The sequence below is a fragment of the Nyctereutes procyonoides genome, unplaced genomic scaffold (assembly GCF_905146905.1).
Source record: "Nyctereutes procyonoides isolate TBG_1078 unplaced genomic scaffold, NYPRO_anot_genome, whole genome shotgun sequence".
NCBI classification, from domain to species: Eukaryota; Metazoa; Chordata; class Mammalia; order Carnivora; family Canidae; genus Nyctereutes; species Nyctereutes procyonoides.
This window is the reverse complement of record NW_026575045.1, coordinates 9,095,844-9,114,249: the sequence shown is the minus strand read 5'-3', so window position 1 is coordinate 9,114,249 and position 18,406 is coordinate 9,095,844. Positions and strand designations below refer to the sequence as shown.

Sequence of the window (18,406 nt, the reverse complement as noted above, 5' to 3'; positions counted from 1 at the left end):
CTCCGCTGGTTCCCCAGGGTTTCAGTTGCGCTTCGTTGGGCAGCTACGGGATCACTTCCTCGCCTCCCCGGGAACTGTCCAGCAGGTACTTTTATTAATTCCGGAGGGATAAATCTTTGTTCACTGAAGGACTGTTTTCCGCTAGCTGTAAAGAAAATAAACCACTGAGGATTAGCACAAAGACGCAACTGCTTTGCCTTTTTTTCTTTTCTTTTTTTTCTTTATCTTTTTTTTTTAATTTGGAACCAGCAGGCGCCAATGTGCCCCTTCCAGAGATGAAGCACCAGAGCGTGGACAGACTTCTCACCAAGTCCCGGGCCTCTTTGGGATGCGGGGCAGTGTGACCACTGCCCCCCCTCCCCCCAGGCGGGGAACCTGTCCCTGTGAGAGGGACATTGATTAAGCCCAAGAGTGTGTTACACTGCAGGGCACCTGGGCGCATGAAACTCCAGCGGACTCTCCTGAGAAGGAGACCATGCCCCCCAAGGCGCTTTGCAACCTCTCGGAGGCCGCGGGCGAGAATCAGAGCGGCTGGGTCCCGGGGGTGTCCGGCCGGGACTTGCCGCCCGCCTCCGACGGGACCGGCGCCAAGTTCGCGATCCGCTGCGTGATCCCGTCCCTCTACCTGCTCATCATCGCCGTGGGCTTGCTGGGCAACATCATGCTGGTGAAGATCTTCATCACCACCAGCGCCATGAGGAGCGTCCCCAACATCTTCATCTCTAACCTGGCCGCCGGGGACTTGCTGCTGCTGCTCACCTGCGTCCCGGTGGACGCGTCGCGCTACTTCTTTGACGAGTGGATGTTCGGGAAGGTGGGCTGCAAACTGATCCCCGTCATCCAGCTCACCTCCGTGGGGGTTTCCGTGTTCACTCTCACTGCCCTCAGCGCCGACAGGTAAGGGCGCAGGTAGTGGCGATGTGGCCTGGGAAAGAGGTGGAAGAGGGTAAGGAGCGCTCCTGGGGGGGGGGGGGGGAGGGAGTTTGGAAAGTCTGGGGATGGGCAAGGAGTGAAGGAGAGAGAGTGTATCTGGGATTTGGAATGAAAGGAGTTAAAACGGACCGAGCTGTGAAGCCTGAAAAAAAGAAGAAGAAGAAGAAGAAGAAGAAGAAGAAGAAGAAGAAGATCATTACTTTTAAAATGAGTTAGTTTGCTAGTAGTTTTAAGGGTGGCTCAGCAGTTGAGCTGTCTGCCTTCAGCTCAGGGCGATCCCAGGTCTGGGGATTGAGTCCTGCATGGGGCCCCCTGCGAGGAGCCTGCTTCTCCTTCTGCCTGTGTCTCTGTGTCTCTCATGAACAAATAAGTACAATCTTAAAAAAAAAAAAAGGAGTTTTAAAATGGCATATCCTAGTCTTCCTCCTCCCCTGCACACACTTTGGGAATCTGTATTATTTACTTCATAGAAAAGCTACAGAATAATCGGACAACAGTGCAACTATCATGTAGAGGTTTTTCTTGCGTGCCAAAAGTTTAGGAGTGCAGTTCCTTATTCAGTATTTTAATAACATGATAGGTAAGAATGTCTGAATTGATATTAGGGAAATGTTTAATTTTGAAGTTTTTTTTTCAAATATAGGGAAATACCATTTACACATATTAACTAAACTCTGTTTTATTTGAAGTCAAACAACTACAATAGTAAGTGCTCTTCAGATAGATGACTGCACATTCTTGTTTTAATACTTCAAGTTAAGTGACACCCTCCCTCAACAGGTAGGTACCAAATTTTAATGTCTTAAGATGCTGTAAAAATACATTTTTGATATCAAATCTGCTTTTCACATATTTCAAAGGTGGGGAAGTGTCCATTATTCTACCTTAGCAGATCAGCTAAGTTCAACTATGTCATTTTCCAGGCGAAGATATTGAGAAACAGGGGATGTAAGTCCCTCTGGCAGAGCAGAGAAGAGAATCCAGGTCCTGCTGACTCCTGGTCCAGAGGTCTCAGTCTCTCTATAATCATGCTTTCAGGCATTTAAGCAGGAGGAGTGTCTGGGTGGGAGTGGGGACAAAATGTCCAATTAGGCAACTGTGCATAGAGACCTGGTCTAATTCCCTTGAGGATGGGGTATGGACTTAAGCTATTTAGATAAACAATTGAACTTGGGTGATTAAGGAGGTGTTCACTCTCCTCTTTTTCAATTTACATGTTGTTATTAATGGAAAATGAGTCCATCTAAATTTCCTGGTATTCGCAATAATACCCTTCCATTACTCTGGCATTGAAGTGTTATTCTTCATTGAAGGAAAGACAACAATCACCAGCGAGTTGAGAGCTTCTGCCTTTTTAAAGCTAATATTGACTTTTTGGTTTGTGTCATAGTCTCTCTAAAACCACTTTCCTATAAAAATGGGTGCCTTTGGGTAAATTATGCACCTCATCTTGCTACTATGACACCATTTCTATTACCTTTTATGAAGTTTTCTTTGAATCCTAGATTAAAATGTGACTTTTTAGTTTAGCTGACCTCCTTTATAGAATCTATTTTAATTAGAAAGTTAAAAAATTCTACTTAATGATTAGAATGAAACTTAATGAATAATTATCACTACAATAGTTAAAATTACTATCATTGTGCTTTTATCAGTAGTAAGATCCGGGGCTTGAGTTTATTTCATGCCATTTTTCTCACTCTGTTATTAGGGAGACCCACAGGTAAGTTCGCTCTGACCAAGCTGACAGAACATGCTATACCTTATGTATTTACTGACTTTTTCAGTTTGTTATGTGTGTCATGTACTTTGTAAATGCACCACAGACAATGTAATAATAAGGATAAAAAAAGGTGGGTGGCCTCTTCTACTTGGTCCAGATTCTACTCCTGCCTATTAGTGTGTGTTTTAGAAATATAAATTGAAGAATTGGAATCACTGGTGGTGAAATGACCCAATACATTCCAATATTCAGTTGAAATGGTTTGGAAATGTTTTGCTGTATATTATCTACACTTCTATTTTTCTTCCAGAACACAGTAATCAAGTGTTGATAAGTACTTGATCGCCTCACATTCTGTCTAACCAATGTTTTGATATCCTGTGAATTTGGTAACAAGTAGAAGACTAATCACCCTTAGCATTGTGCCTTTTCTGTGTAAATTTATTACCCTCACAACACTAGTAAGTAGGCATTAATATTGTTACCATTTTAAAGTTAAGAAAACTAAGTCTTGAAATACAGCAACATTTTCATGACCTCACAATGATGGAGTCAGCATTTGAGCTCAGTTCAAAGACCATACTCTTCACCATTAAGCAGCATTATTGTTTTTCTAAGTGTAAGAAAGTATTAATGATTTTTCCTACTTAATGGTAGACTAAAAAGTTCAGTTTGAAATAAAGAACCCAAGAGTAAAAAAGGAAAAATGGTTGCAAAAGTTGATTCATTAGATTCAACAAAAGGAAAGAAAACCACAAAATGTGAGTGCAAGATAAAAGAAACATCTCAAAATCAAAATTAAGTAGTAGTTGTAGCAATAGGAAAACTAAAACAACACACACATACACACACAAAAAAACCCCAAAACCCTGTTAGTAGAGTTTTTAAACAACAAATTCACTTGTTAAACCAAATATCCTATTTTCATGAGATAGCTTAAATTTCTTTGCTTAAGAAAATAGAGATTTAGAAGTAGAGATCACAGTAATGTAGAAAAGAAACAGAAGGTAATTCTATTTCAGAAAGCATATCCCAATGTGATGTGGACTTCAGTGTTGCATTGATGACAGAATCACTGGAAAGCAGAGACTGAAATAAGAAATATGATTTTCATGAATCTGCCTTGAGACCTAAATCACCTTGTTCAATGTGTTCAGTACTGTATCTGTTAGGTTCAAATATGACCAAAGGGTAGTGTGGATGACACTTTTGGCACTTGAAATTATTAATCCTTGGCTTTCCAAACTTTTTCGAGAAGTTTCAACTGATACGTTCTTAGAAAAGGTCATTTGTGTTTACTGTAGATGTGCCTCAGAGGCGTATCACAGCCAGAGTAGGAGGAGGAGATACAGGGCATGAGATGGTGAGAGTGTTGACCTCAATTTGTTGTCTATTTTTATCTTGGTTTTTTTTTTTTTTTGATTTTGAAAATGTACTTGTTTGCTTGCTCACATTAAATAGCTAATTACAGGCACTTGTGTATTCTCTGAGGTATTATGTTTCTAACAGTTTTACGCACACACACACACACACACACACTCTCTCTCTCTCTCACATGTGTGCTATGATACTGAATAGGTGGAGTCCCATAAACATACTTTGTGGTTGGCATGATAGAGCTCTCCTTCACTATTTATTACAGTAGTTTCATTTTCAGGCTTAGAATATCATTTCTTTGATTCAAGAAGACCTTTCACCCTCTAAAAGCCCCTAATTAAAATGCAAATAACTTTTAAGAATGGGTTCTTCTTTTTTCCTTTACAGGAATAAAATTCTCAGATTCCTGGTGCTGAACTGTAAAATTTATAATTTTATGTATTTACAAATGTAAAACTAGGTGTTAATTTTTATTCTTTTTAATGTAACTGTTAATTAAAATGCATTTATAAATTCAATATTAAAAATCTATAAGATAATAAGAGTGAAATTAATATTAATTTAATGTATTGGATTATGTTTTTTTCTGATATTAAATAGACAATGCTGGATTGGATGCAAAAATAACTGCACCAAATCTGAATAAAGTGCTAATATAGTAATGATTTCAAGCTTTTGTTTGCCAATTAGGATAATCAGATTTAATTCCATAACTGAGCTAATTTTGTTAGTTATGAACCTTGAATCATTAGCCTTATCTGGATATTATACCAATGAAAACATATTCTCTTCAGTACAATTATTTGCTAAAATACTGAAACAGATCAAATGTAGGACCTGGATCTAACACTCCTTAGCTGTCAGAAACATTTTTTGGTCAGTCTCAGTCCAGTGATGGGAGGGAATGCCATAATCTGTTTGCTGAGTTTTCACCAAAACTCCTGATCAAAAGCTCAGGTACTGATTAACCAACTGGCCCCAACTGGAGATTCTTTCTTTGGTCTGGACCCCTGGATAGTATGTTTAGAAATCTTTGCTTCCCTGTGCTGACATTAGCACTTAAGAGAGTGTTTCTAAACTCTTCTGGAGAGTTCAGGCTGGCTATACCTCACTAAGAGAATACTCCCCACTCCCCCTACGGATAACCCATTTTACCAGAGTGAGGGCTTCTTTATTTTCAACTTGCCCCAAAAGAATTTAAAGAGCTTATAAATAAAGATCCAAACAACATACAACAAAAATAAGAAAGGAAGGAAACTCAGGTAGAGGAAAAATAAAAGTTGAAGACAATAAGGTGGCTTATACTATCACCAAATGTGAGTCACATGCTTGTGAACAATTTTTCCATAAGAAGGGCTCAGTGTTATTTTTATGTAGTCATAAAACAAGATAAATTATAACCTGCACTTAATTTGTTTTTAATTTGAATTCGTATGTTTTTTTGTTAAACACAAGTTGACTCCAATAAGTCTGCTATCTTTTGCTCACTAGTCTCAAATGCTTCCAGCTTATGTCCTTTTTCCTTCTCTTTAGAAGGATTCTTGCACATTGGGGGTGCTGTATAATTTTTACAATATTCACACTATTGCCATCATTTATATATTATCTTACAGTTTTTGAAGATTATTCATCCACCTTGATTTGAAACCTTTAGGACACACTATAAATAAGGAGGGGATATACTAGGCATGTCAGTGTGAGTCCTGTATCTATTGGTTCAAATGTTCTAGTTGGAGAAGATGATAAAATAGTGCAAAACACATGCTCAGAAGGCAATATTTTCTTCATTTGCAAAAGAATAATGTCTTCTACTGCAGAGCTGAGGCATTATAGATAGGATCCTATTATTTTCCTACCTGGCTATTGAGCAAAGACCAAAAGAGGAGAAGGGACACTAGAATCGTTAAGGCAGCTGGATGGTGAGTTCTGTCTCTGAGGCTCTATCTATTGCTCTACTCAATGTTGCAATGTCTCAGACAAGGCTTTCAGTTAATAATATATGCTGATTCTATTTGGCCCACTTCTCAGTGGAAACAAAGACTCTCTAGGATGTACCTGTCATTCTTTTGCCTGTGATACTACAATTAACTAGGGGTCCATCTGGTCTGCCTGAGCCAGGAGGTCAGACAGTTGACATTCAACACTTTCCTTGTTAGTTGTCCCAGCCGTACAGTTCCTGTTGTGTGTCTCAAGAACAAAAATAGCAATTTCTTTGGTTCTTCTAGTTGCTGATTCCTCAGAAGGGTTGACCAGTCTCCAAGGTCTTGAAAACTTTTAATTGTGTTTTTATTTTCTCATTCTTAACAAGTTCTTTTTAAAAAAATAAATTTGAGTATAGTTGACATACAATGTTATGTTAGTTTCAGGTGTATAACATAGTAAGTCAACTTCTCTATGTATTATGCTATGCTCGCCACAAGTGTAGCTACCATCTGTCACTGTGCAACACTATTATAATAACATTGATTCAATTCTCTATGCTGTTTCTCTTATTCTCGTGATATTCATTGCATAACTGGAAGCCCGAATCTCCCACCCTCCTTCATCCATTTTGCTATCCCCTCACCTCCCTTCCCTTTGGTAACCACCAACTCATTCTCTGTATTTGTACATCTGATTCTTTTTTATTATTATTATTCGTTTGTTTTGTTTTTCAGGATTCATACATGAAAAAAATCACATGGCATTTGTTTTTCTCGATCTGACTTATTTCACTTGGTGATACCCTTTACGTCCATCTGCGTTGTCACAAATGGCATGATCTCGTCCTTTATTGTGGTTGTATAATAGTCCATTCAATAAGTTCCACTTAAAATCTTTTAGTTAATCCTTACTTGTTTATTTATTGTATTTCTGGAAAAACTGATGTTGATATGAGGTGTAGATGATTCTCTTCTGGAAGGAATTGATCCAATATTCAGTACAAAATAGCTATATACTATGTTTGTGCATTTACTTTCCATTATTATTTCTACTTTTGATTTAGTATGTAGGTTTTAGATAATATTTATGTAATCAGTAAACTTTTTCAGCTCTATGGAAAACTCCAACCACATCCCAAATATACTGACAACTGGTATTCGGAAAGTTCATATGTTTATTTTCTACACAATAAGATACATATTTTCATTACATTTCCTTTTTTTATTGTTTGTTGTTTTGTTCCTGAATTCTCATTTGTTTCTGTATGATCAAAATTATTTTCAATTTTAATTCAGGATCCAAAGTGATGAGCCAGCTTGATATTGCTAGGTTCAAACTTAATGAGCTGTCTCTTAACTTATTGTTTTAATTATTGATACAAAATATTCATTGTTATTAGGTTCATAGCCTACCTTTGCGAATGTCACTGATTTACTGAGGTTCTGGCAGTATTTTCTATTTCCAGTTAGTCATAGATCTTCAACGGGAACAAGAATAAATGTTAACCATTTAATTATCCCTAGCCCTTCCCTTGATTCATCTGTTTGCCACTAGGTTTTGATTTTTTTCTTCTGCAGATTTTCATTAAGAGTATTTTTTAAACTTTCAATATAAATCCCCTTTATTTTTATTATTTGTGGAAATTTGGGTGGAATATTTTGAGAATGAAAATTTTAATAATTGTTATTTAATTTAAATTAATTTTTGGAAGAGAATCACATTTTAAGAGACAGCCAAACATTAAACATCTCATAAGAAGTAGTTTTAGATTATGAGAGCATGACCTGGAGGTGACTATAGGTATTTACATTGATTTGATGAAAATGTAGTTTTTAGAGATGACTTTAAAAATATGAAATATTACTTGCTAGTACTATTGAGGCTTAGTTACTCCCATAAGAATGATTGTTATAATTGAGAAAATGTGATTACAGACATAAGTTAAGTCTTTTTTTTTAAAAAGAAATTCATTTATTTATTCATGAGAGATACACAGAGAGAGAAGAGACACAGCAGAGGGAGAAGCAGGCTCCATGTAGGGAGCCCGACGTGGGACTCAATCCCAGGTCCCCAGGATCATGCCCTGGGCGTGAATGCAGGCGCTAAAACTCTGAGCTACCCGGGAATCCCATCTTTTCACTTAAAAATAGCACTGGCTTTAAAAGGACAAGGAAGTCAAATTTCTATAAATGAGTAGAATAGATAATACACTTTCAGCTGCATTCTCTGCAATGTTCCATAAATTGAAAATATATAGACTCTGAAGTCACAAGATAGTCTTGTGTGAATCCTGAGTCATCTGCCTGCTGGCTCTGTGATCATTTCAACATCATTTAATTTCTTAATTTCAATGAACTTTTCTGCAAAATGGGTACTTTAATCAATTTTACTGCACAGGATTATTTTCTCAAATGACAATGTGAAAACATTTCTAAACAGTATGTTGCTGTGTAACTACTTATACTGTGTCAACTATGTATCAGGATAACAAATGACCCTTTCATTCAAGCCAATTTTTATTCACATATGCAGTTACTTTTTAGGTAATAGGCATTGAAGTGGAAAACAAAATAAGCCTATTGTAAAATTAATGAAAACGAGCTCTCTACCTTCTATAGCCCTTCTCTAATTCCTTTAATCATAGACTGGCTAGTTCTAACCTGTTGCCTTCACCACCATGATTTGTCATTGTCATTCTCCTGTGACACCTTCATGTGTCATTTAAGTCATATACTTTAATGGGTTAAGAACAAAGTGATTTAGTGGAGGGGAGTAAAGAACAAATGGAATTGCTGAGCCCTCTGTAATCAAATTTGGTATTTCTCATCCTTTCCAAAGTGACATCCCACTTATTACATTATTTTTAAAAGATTATCGTTATAGACATTCTGTTCTATAATCATGAACAGATATTTTTAAATAATAAATTTAGTAATTTTAGTCACAATAAGTTTTATCGCTATAAGCTATAAATACTTTTAAAATATTTATAGCGTGTTCAGCACCTGGGTGTCTTAGACAGTTAAGTGACTGACTCTTGTATTCAGCTTAGCTCATGATCCTGGGACAGAGCCCCGTGTCAGGCTCCATGCTCAGTGGGGAGTCGGCTTGAGGATTCTCTCTCTCTCCCACCCTCTGCTCCTTCCCTGGCTCACACACACTCTTTCTCTAAAATAAATAAACAGATCTTAAAGAAAACTCATGTGACATATTGTATGGGTCAGGCATGTAATTTTTAATGCTGAACTTTTGCTGGATTCCAGATACTCTCCACTGCTGAATGTGTGTCCTTTGCACCAGACAAGCTCACAGGGGTCTTGTAGAAAGATGCTTATCACCACAATCAATCTTCTTAAAAGGTGGTTTCTAAACCTGGTTTGTATTCAGAATCATTTGAAAATCTTAGTAAAATGCAGAACCTCATTTTTTACATCCTAGAGACTCTGTGCCAGTGAATCTGAGGAAAAACCTACTCTTCTATCTGTTTTCAGCTCTATATGATTCCAAATTGGATCCAGCTTGGGCATCACTAGACTAGACTGAGTATCCATTTCTGACATTCATTCTAACCTTAACCTAATATCAACGACCATCCTAGTCTACCAAAACTGCTTTTACTAAGTAATCTCCTGGCCGCTCAGATCACATTTCCTTATCAGTTCAACAAACATTCATTGAGAAATGGTTATGGGTCAAGCATTATGTTATGTACTTTAGATAGAATAGTAAGCAAAAGGAGGTTTTCGTTTTCATTTTTGTCTTCAGGGAGTATTTGACACAGAGGTCTATACGTCTTTTTGAAATTTTCTCTTTCTCTCTTGCTTCCATGATACCTTTCTCTCCTTTGTCAGATTGATCACATTTAAACTCTTTGTTGGCCTCTGATAAATGAAAGTATGATAAGCCAAAAGAGAGAGAGAGAGAGAGAGAGAGAGAGAGAGAGAGATAGGTGATAGAAGAAACTGGATAATGTAACTAGTAGGTTTACAGAAATGTGTAGATGGAGATTCTGAGATACTGAGATGACTTTATATGAGCTAAAATGATCCAATTTTCATGATATATTTTGTAATATTATATTTCATTAACTCTTTATGCTAAATTTAGACTATACACAGATATGGTAAGTGCAAGGTTCAAAACAGAAATTAATGAAGAAGCATATCTATTTTTTGTTATTTAGTACATGAATGATGATTATGTTTTTAGTTCCTTTTGATTATTTTCTAGTTTTCAATGAGGAATACCTTTCTGAGACAATCTGAAAGAAAAAAAAGATAACTTTCACACATATGTATTATGCTACTAAATTTAATGAGATGGTTTGTACATTGAGAGACTATCATTCTTACATTTTTATAAATATTTAAAGGAAGGATGATTAAGCATGTCCATATTAATTTGCACTATATTGTTTGACTTTTTATCCTTTCAAAGATGTACAGGAAACATTAATGTAAAGTTTATTATTTGGCAATTATAAGTGATATGTAAGTACTAATATGACACTTCAGTGATCTCTTGTTTTCTTTTTTCTTTTTCATTTTTTAAAAGATTTTATTTATTTATGAGAGACACAGAGAGAGAGGCAGAGACACAGGCAGAGGGAGAAGCAGGCTCCATGCCGGGATCCCAACATGGGACTTGATCCCAGGTCTCCAGGATCACGCCCTGAGCTGAAGGTGGCCCTAACCGCTGAGCCCCCCGGGCTGCACCATCTCTTGTTTTAAACTGCAATTTCTGGCTTTATTGAATTGTCAATATTCCCCTTTCTGTCAACTTTGTATCCTTTAGGGGAAGATCCAAAATCTATTTCCATTTCTTGCAGGGTATGTCTAAGAATCATTCCAGTTGAAAAGGCTTCTCTACCCATGTCTTACACTCCTACTAGGTTTTTTCTCCTAAATTAAGAATTCTAGATTGGTTGCTAGCTTTACTGTGGCAATCTTCTCAGAAGGAAAAAGTTACAGCTTTCATTTCTCTTCGCAGTTTCCTTAACATAATTTATGTTTATGTGGTTAGATATGGGGTAGAATAAAGGCATGGGGAGTGATGTTTCCTTCCCTTTTAAATCCACAAAGGAAAGACCAGAATATTCTTTGAGATTTCTGACAATCTAACAAAGAAAGGCTACTTAATTGATTAATTTTTAGTACTCATCACCCCCTAAAACTTCTCTACTCTTTTCCCATCTCCTCCCTTTACAAAAGAATTTACCATCAGGTTTGTAAACTTTAATCTTAAATATGAATTGGCAGGTGGTAGATATCTAACTTTTGGGGAGAAATTCCAACATAAAGAAACCAAATAAATAAACCTCTTTGAAGGTATTAGTTGTTCTTTTTGTTTGTTTAAAATCTGCTTTAATTGTATTTCCATGAATTCCAAGAACAGCATCACAACTAATGTGTAAAAAAAAAAAGGCAGAGAGGGACACCTGAACATGTAAAAAGAAAAAATGGATCCACAGTGAAAATAATGTATATTGGTACTAAACTTCAGTTACTGGACTCTGTGAAGGGAATAGGCTTCTTCTAAGTAGTTATTCACTTGGATTTTATTGTGAGAAAAAGGATTTTTTTTCCTTGAAACTTGAGAGAAGCTTTGCTACTATTGTTAACTATTACTGAAACTATACCAGAAAGAGAAGTAAAATTTCCTGAATTAGTTCTAGATATACAATAAGACGTTATATATTTATAACATAAGAATAGGATATTATGCAAAAGAGTGACTTGAAAACTAGAAAGAACTTCTAGAAATCAAAAATATGATAGCAGAGGTTGAAAAAATCAGAAGAAAGGGTGGAAGCTAAAGCTTATAAAGTATCTTAGGAGTAAAACCAAAAAAAAAAAAAGGTGGAGATGATCTTAATAAAGTAAAAGGCTAAGAAAGAGGAATTGAGATTCAAACACTGGGACCCCAATTATTCAGCAAGGTGGCAAAAGAACATTGAAAAAAAAAAGGAAATACAGGAACATGAAAAATTATACAAACAAGAAAATAATCAAGTAGCAAATGTAGGTATATTAGAGACATGTGTAAGAAAGAAAATATATTTTGTTTAATTCTGTAGTGTGAGATACTTGTTTAGTTATAATAACAATATAGTGACTATTTTATAAACATTTAATATAGCATACTAAACCAGGAAGTTAGTAATGGGAAGAATAGAGGTGGTATAAGAGAAAATCTTCAACCTCCATAACAGGATGTCAAAAGCAAATGTCTATAATATTTACTTCAAGAAATAGTGGCAAAGATACATTTCTTAGATAGACGGAGATAATGACATGACATTGATTGGTTCGTCCCAGCCAGGAGCAGGACCTGAAATGAAATTGAGGGTTTCTATTTTTCTTTATGGGCTCTTAGTGCACTCTGATGAAAAAGAAGAAAACAAAACAAAACAAAAATAACACCTCTTTGAATGTATTAATCTAATAAAAAGTTTAAAGAAACAAAAAAAATAGCTCATTCTAGTTACTTATTGTATTTCTTCTTTTAGCTTCTTAAGAACATGCAATTAAGCAGAATGAGGATGGAGCACATGTCTACTGTGTTCTGCGATGTGCAAAGTCTGGGTAAAATAAAGGCATTATGCATGCTACTTTATTTAATTTGGTGTCGAGGCCCTTTGTTGCTACTCCACTTTAAAATTTATGTTTCTTGTTATACCTGGGAAGACTCTCTAGATAAAAATACGGACCTTCTCTTCTTGAGGGCCTGGGAATGATACTTTATGCAAGTCAGGAAGGAGAAGGAGAGGCTCCCTCAGGCTGGGAGCTGTTCCTCTCCCATAGGTGATGGGAAACATTTTTACAGAACCTCAGAAGACCTTACCCAGTTGTTATGGTGCTTGAAATAGTCTGAGTTTTTTAGAACACAAGACTAAATCAAATGTAAATAAGGAAAAGGTACAGAATCATAACAATTAGTATCTGCTAATTGGCAGGCACATCTGCTAATTAGGCATTTTATTTTTGTATAATCAAAAAATTTTGAGAGAAATGTTATAAATCCTCACCCTACAGATGAAGATCTTTTTTTTTTTCAGATGAAGATCTTAAGTGAATTTCCAAAAGGTATTAGAGATGAGACAAAGGTTCAGATTTGTTTGACTAAAATCACTTTTTATTCTATCTTGTTAACAACCTAGATATACTATAACAGAAATACTTTCAGAAAAATATAAATAATTTAGGGGATCCCTGGGTGGCGCAGCGGTTTAGCGCCTGCCTTTGGCCCAGGGCACGATCCTGGAGACCCGGGATCGAGTCCCACGTCGGGCTTCCAGTGCATGGAGCTTGCTTCTCCCTCTGCCTGTGTCTCTGCCTCTCTCTCTCTCTCTGTGTGTGTGACTATCATAAATAAATTAATTAATTAATTCAAAAAAATATAAATAATTTAATGTTCACTAACAATTTTTTTTGCATTATTATTGCCTAAAAGTGTGTGAGTGATTTAGCTGTTTGGATTGGTTAAGCCCTTAAGTTCTGGAGTGTGTTTCCTTTCACCAGTATGATGGTATTATATAGGAAGAGAGGATTTCATGAGGTCTCAACATGAAATAAATTTGATCTGCGAAGACAGAATGTTATTTCATCTTCAGTTCTTTCAGCTCTTATGATCGAAACATGGCAGAAATCACCGTCTAGATAGTCTGTAAGTTTTACTAACGTCCTTAGGAAAAAAAAAAAAGTAGGAGACTCAAGCTCAAAAGCTAAAGGCAAGTATTAAGATAGAACTTAGTAAAATTATTTTGTGAACATTTTATATTTTAGAGTTATTGTCTATTCCCTGCAATTTCAGCAGTGATCTTTTTTATGTTTTTTTTTGAAAATATAATGATTTCAACAAGAAATTCAGTAACTGATGCTACTTTGTGGCAGGTATGGATTTCGGAAAGAAAGAACTTGTGAAAGAGGTAAGCAAATCAATGCAATTTGAAGAATGACAGCTTAAAATCTTTCCCTGTCTCTTCCCATCTTCTTTTTTTTTTAATCTTTTTTAATTTATTTATTTATGATAGTCACACAGAGAGAGAGAGAGAGAGAGAGAGAGAGGCAGAGACACAGGCAGAGGGAGAAGCAGGCTCCATGCACCGGGAGCCCGATATGGGATTCGATCCCGGGTCTCCAGGATCGCGCCCTGGGCCAAAGGCAGGCGCCAAACCGTTGCGCCACCCAGGGATCCCTCTTCCCATCTTCTGTGCCAACAAGCAGTGGCGTGCCTTGTAGACAGACAGACATCGGAGGTACCAAGTATTCCATACACTGCAAACCAGCTAGGGAATAATAGGGTATCAGCAAGTAGGATCTTCCTCCCTCCCTCCCTCCCTGGCTCTTTCTCTTTCCCTTTCCATTTGTCTATGAGAGTAATGTGGGGCGTGTTGTCTGCCAGGTACAGAGCCATCGTCAACCCCATGGACATGCAGACGTCCGGGGCGGTGCTGCGCACCTGCGCGAAGGCGGTGGGCATCTGGGTGCTCTCCGCGCTGCTGGCCGCTCCCGAAGCCGTGTTTTCCGAAGTGAAGCGCATCGATGGTTTGGAAAATGGCAACTTCACGGCGTGTATACCCTACCCTCAGACGGATGAATTCCACCCAAAGATTCACTCAGTGCTCATCTTCTTGGTTTATTTCCTCATACCACTGGCTGTTATTAGCGTTTATTATTATCATATTGCAAAGACCTTAATTAAAAGTGCACATAATCTTCCCGGAGAATACAATGAACATACTAAAAAACAGGTAGGCTTGGCAGGTGTGTGTGTGTGTGTGTGTGTGTGTGTGTTCGGGGTGTGGGGGTCAGATGCAGTCACTGCTACTTTCTGTTCCATTTCGTGGATTCTCAGTGCCATGAAAGATTAGAAAAGAGCCACAGGGCACTGGGATTTGCATTTAGCCCCAACTGGAAGGGACATTGTGTTGGGAGGAGGAGGGGAGAGCATCTCTGTAGAGGTCTACTGAGGTTCCCCTTACCTGCCTTCTGGGCCTGGGCTGTTAAAATTTAATATCTTTGAAAGCATTTCCTTACCTGCCAATGTTAGTGCAAAAACAACATAATAAACCAGAAAATCATCACATTTTAAGAATAAGTTTATTTAATTATTGTCTCTTCTCCCATTAGCCCAATAAGGATGACAAAGTCTGGGACAAGGACCATCAGGAAAGACCGTAGGACATGGTCTGGGAACTGGGGGTGCAGTTTGTGTAGGATGCCAGAATTGTCTAAATATGTAGCATCATTGAAGCAAAAAAAAAAAAAATCCAAGTCATAGGCTCACTGTACTTTTTCCTTTGCCCTGTAATCCAATCTGTATCTCAGTTTGGGTATTTGACTTTTTGCTTTGGTTTCTAAAACTGAGTTCCTCTTACCCTCCCACCTCCACTTTTGTTTTTTTAAATGGCATTAGTTCTGCTTGTTTTTGTGAATTTTTCCATTGGGACTTACAAACTCTGACTTGGTAACTGGGCTTGATATCTGCTAAGAAGTAATCTCAATGCCAACAGCCAGTCTGTGCATTTGAGTCTCCAAGTATAGACTGCCATGAAATTCTTGCACCCATGCTCCACCTGCTAGGGTAGACAATGCTTCATAATATAAATTTCACAACTGAGTTCCTAAATATTGCCATCTTACTTAACTCATGCCACTAGAATACATCTGGAGTACCACATTTTGCTTTCCTCCTCTTTGCTGCACTTTTATTTGCTTCCCCCAACACTGTTCACGCCTACCACCCAACATCAGATCTGTCTTAATTGTAAACCTTTCCAGTTTTCTTTGGCATGTTCTAGTTAATTATCAATAGTTTTAGCTCTGAAAATATCATTCTGCTTACTATCAGTATCTTTTGATAAATTTAGTTTTCACACTCCTGTTGCCTTATTTAAACATTTAAGCAAATAAGACAAATATGAGCTAAACCTTGAACTTTAGATGTTAGAAAAATAATTCTTAGACTAAATTTTGAATTTTCTCTATCACATTTCTGAAGGCTTTCTTATAAAACAGCAAATACCATATATAAAGTTTATGAAAAGAAAAAAATGTATTTTTATTTTTAAAGGTAATCTAACATAGTAAATACTTACAGATTTGATAATCACTGATTTTTATTTATGTGAGCCAGAACTTCAAATCTCAAGTTTTGTGTTTTTGTTTGTGTGTGTGTAATAAGGATTTAAAAAGTCATGCTCTATTTCAATTTTCCTGATTTTAAAAAAAATCTAATCTTGAATTTATTATGTGGTTCATTATTTTCAGTGGATTTGATACAAACAGAAAAGATTTATATTTAAAGTGAACACAGTAAGACTGTAAGCAACAAGAAAGTAGTTAAAAATAAGAGACTTTTTTAGGTCACAGTTTTAACATGAAGATATAGCCATTTATTAATAGTTTATCATCTAGTCTTGTATAGGCTGTCAAATATTTTTAGATGAAAGAGTATAGTGACCAAAATAGGGTTTGTCAAACTCTTGAAATCATCACGTTGTTGAAGAAAATAATTTTTGTATTTTTGGCTGCATTTGTATGCCATGGTAAGTTTTAATCTTTTTGCACCATGTTGTCTCACATGTGGATGGTTCCAGTTTCATTTTAACTGATGGGACTATTTCCTTGTACTTGCAGATGGAAACACGGAAACGCCTGGCGAAAATTGTGCTGGTCTTTGTGGGCTGCTTTGTCTTCTGTTGGTTTCCAAATCACATTCTCTACATGTATAGGTCTTTCAATTATAATGAGATTGACCCCTCTCTAGGCCACATGATTGTCACCTTAGTTGCCAGGGTTCTGAGCTTTTGCAATTCTTGTGTCAATCCATTTGCTCTTTATCTACTCAGTAAAAGCTTCAGGAGGCATTTCAATAGCCAGCTCTGCTGTGGGAGGAAGTCCTATGGAGAGAGATCAACCAGCTACCTTCACAGCTCTTCTGCAGTGCCTATGACATCTCTGAAAAGCAGTGCTAAGAACATGATGACCAATTCAGTTTTACTAAATGGGCACAGCATGAAGCAGGAAATGGCATTGTGATTTTGGCCCTTCTACTCACAACTTACTACATGGAAAGAATTTACTCACCTTTCTATCTATTGAGCAGAGCAGAAAGAAGCCATTTCCTCATTCTTACTATTGCTTAGCTAATTCATCAGGTGATTTCATGATTGACTCAGAAAAGGCAAGACAAACAGCTAGCATTCTTCTCTGAACAGGATTTTAAATTACATTGAAAAATATATGTCTCACATTAAAAGTCATCCAAGATGCCATTTTATATGCGTATAAATTAATATTGTTTCAGGATTTAAGCTGTTGTTAGAGACAACTCTAATGTATTTATCTTAAATTTGTTTTATCTTGAAGCATGAAATGAATTCCTATATTGACTTGATGATTCAGTGAGGGTAATATTCAAACTCTCATTATTTGAAATACAAGTCATATTTTCCTGGTGAATTTTATTCATAAGCAGTGCATGTATTTATCTCTTTTGTTTAAGTAAAATAGAGAATTCAAAAGGTAGAGCTTAATCACAAGTCAATAATATTTATTGTGAATCTTTGCATGATTAATCATAATTTATAGAGACAGCTTATGTCTGTAACTTTTAGGTGTGTGATTAAAAGGAATGATGACATTCGATTATGAATAGTAAAATAGATACCGTATGAATATGATCGATTTTCATTATGAATGTAAAATAGGTATCATATGCCTCGAAACTGTGACTTAGAAAATGGCATAGCCATTTTCATATACATTGCTGAGTCTCTGAACATTTAGATGAATCTGTATAGATATGATGATTAGTGTAATTCTGGTGAGTTCAATCATTTACTCATTCTCTCTTGCAACAGCCACCTGATAAGTGTATGAAATCTCATTTAGGCAAGTTTTCTCTGCATAGTACCACAGTTTTTTTCTGAATAAATATTTTAAATATTTTACCAAAATGTAAACATGGTCTTGATTAAATTCTAAACACTACCCCTTCTTAGATATGTATCAGTTAGTCTAACATTTGAATTAATATATTTCATACTATTTCTCTTTCTAAATTTGCCAAGTGGAAAACTCTATTAATATAGTAAGCTCTTTCTTAAACACCCCTAAGCCATACTATTTAAGATATGAAATATTCAATCACATGTAGCAATGGGAAAAATAAACACAAGCAAATTGTCTATGATAGTTGATAATAATGATAATGAACATTAATCAAGTGTTTTCCCTATTCTAGGCATAATCATAAAACTTTATCTTTTTTATTTATCAAATTTAATACCCAGTATAAACCCTAAGGTGAAAAACAGAAAGATCCATTTTTGGTAGGGCATGAAGTTACACAATTTGAGGAATATCTCTATTAGAAAAATACACAATTTTGCAAATTTTACTCAATTATACCCAACCATATAAACACATTGCCAGGGCACCGAAC

General features: G+C 36.4%; 1 protein-coding gene across 1 annotated transcript; it reads left to right on the top strand.

Annotated features, from left to right (window-relative positions):
- The first annotated feature begins 475 nt into the window (after positions 1 to 475).
- NMBR (neuromedin B receptor) lies at positions 476 to 16,998 on the top strand. Its single transcript, XM_055324734.1, has 3 exons — positions 476 to 897; positions 14,360 to 14,708; positions 16,597 to 16,998. Exons 1-3 carry the CDS (start codon positions 476 to 478, stop codon positions 16,996 to 16,998), a joined length of 1,173 nt encoding a protein of 390 aa, XP_055180709.1.
- The last annotated feature ends 1,408 nt before the right edge of the window (positions 16,999 to 18,406 follow it).

What these genes read in the sequence shown, in the direction of transcription:
- NMBR (XM_055324734.1), top strand. Translation starts at nt 476, where the DNA reads ATGCCCCCCAAGGCGCTTTGCAACCTCTCGGAGGCCGCGGGCGAGAAT. An exon ending in ACTGCCCTCAGCGCCGACAG is followed by an intron (nt 898 to 14,359) that starts GTAAGGGCGCAG and finishes GTTGTCTGCCAG; the next exon opens with GTACAGAGCCATCGTCAACC. An exon ending in ATGAACATACTAAAAAACAG is followed by an intron (nt 14,709 to 16,596) that starts GTAGGCTTGGCA and finishes TTGTACTTGCAG; the next exon opens with ATGGAAACACGGAAACGCCT.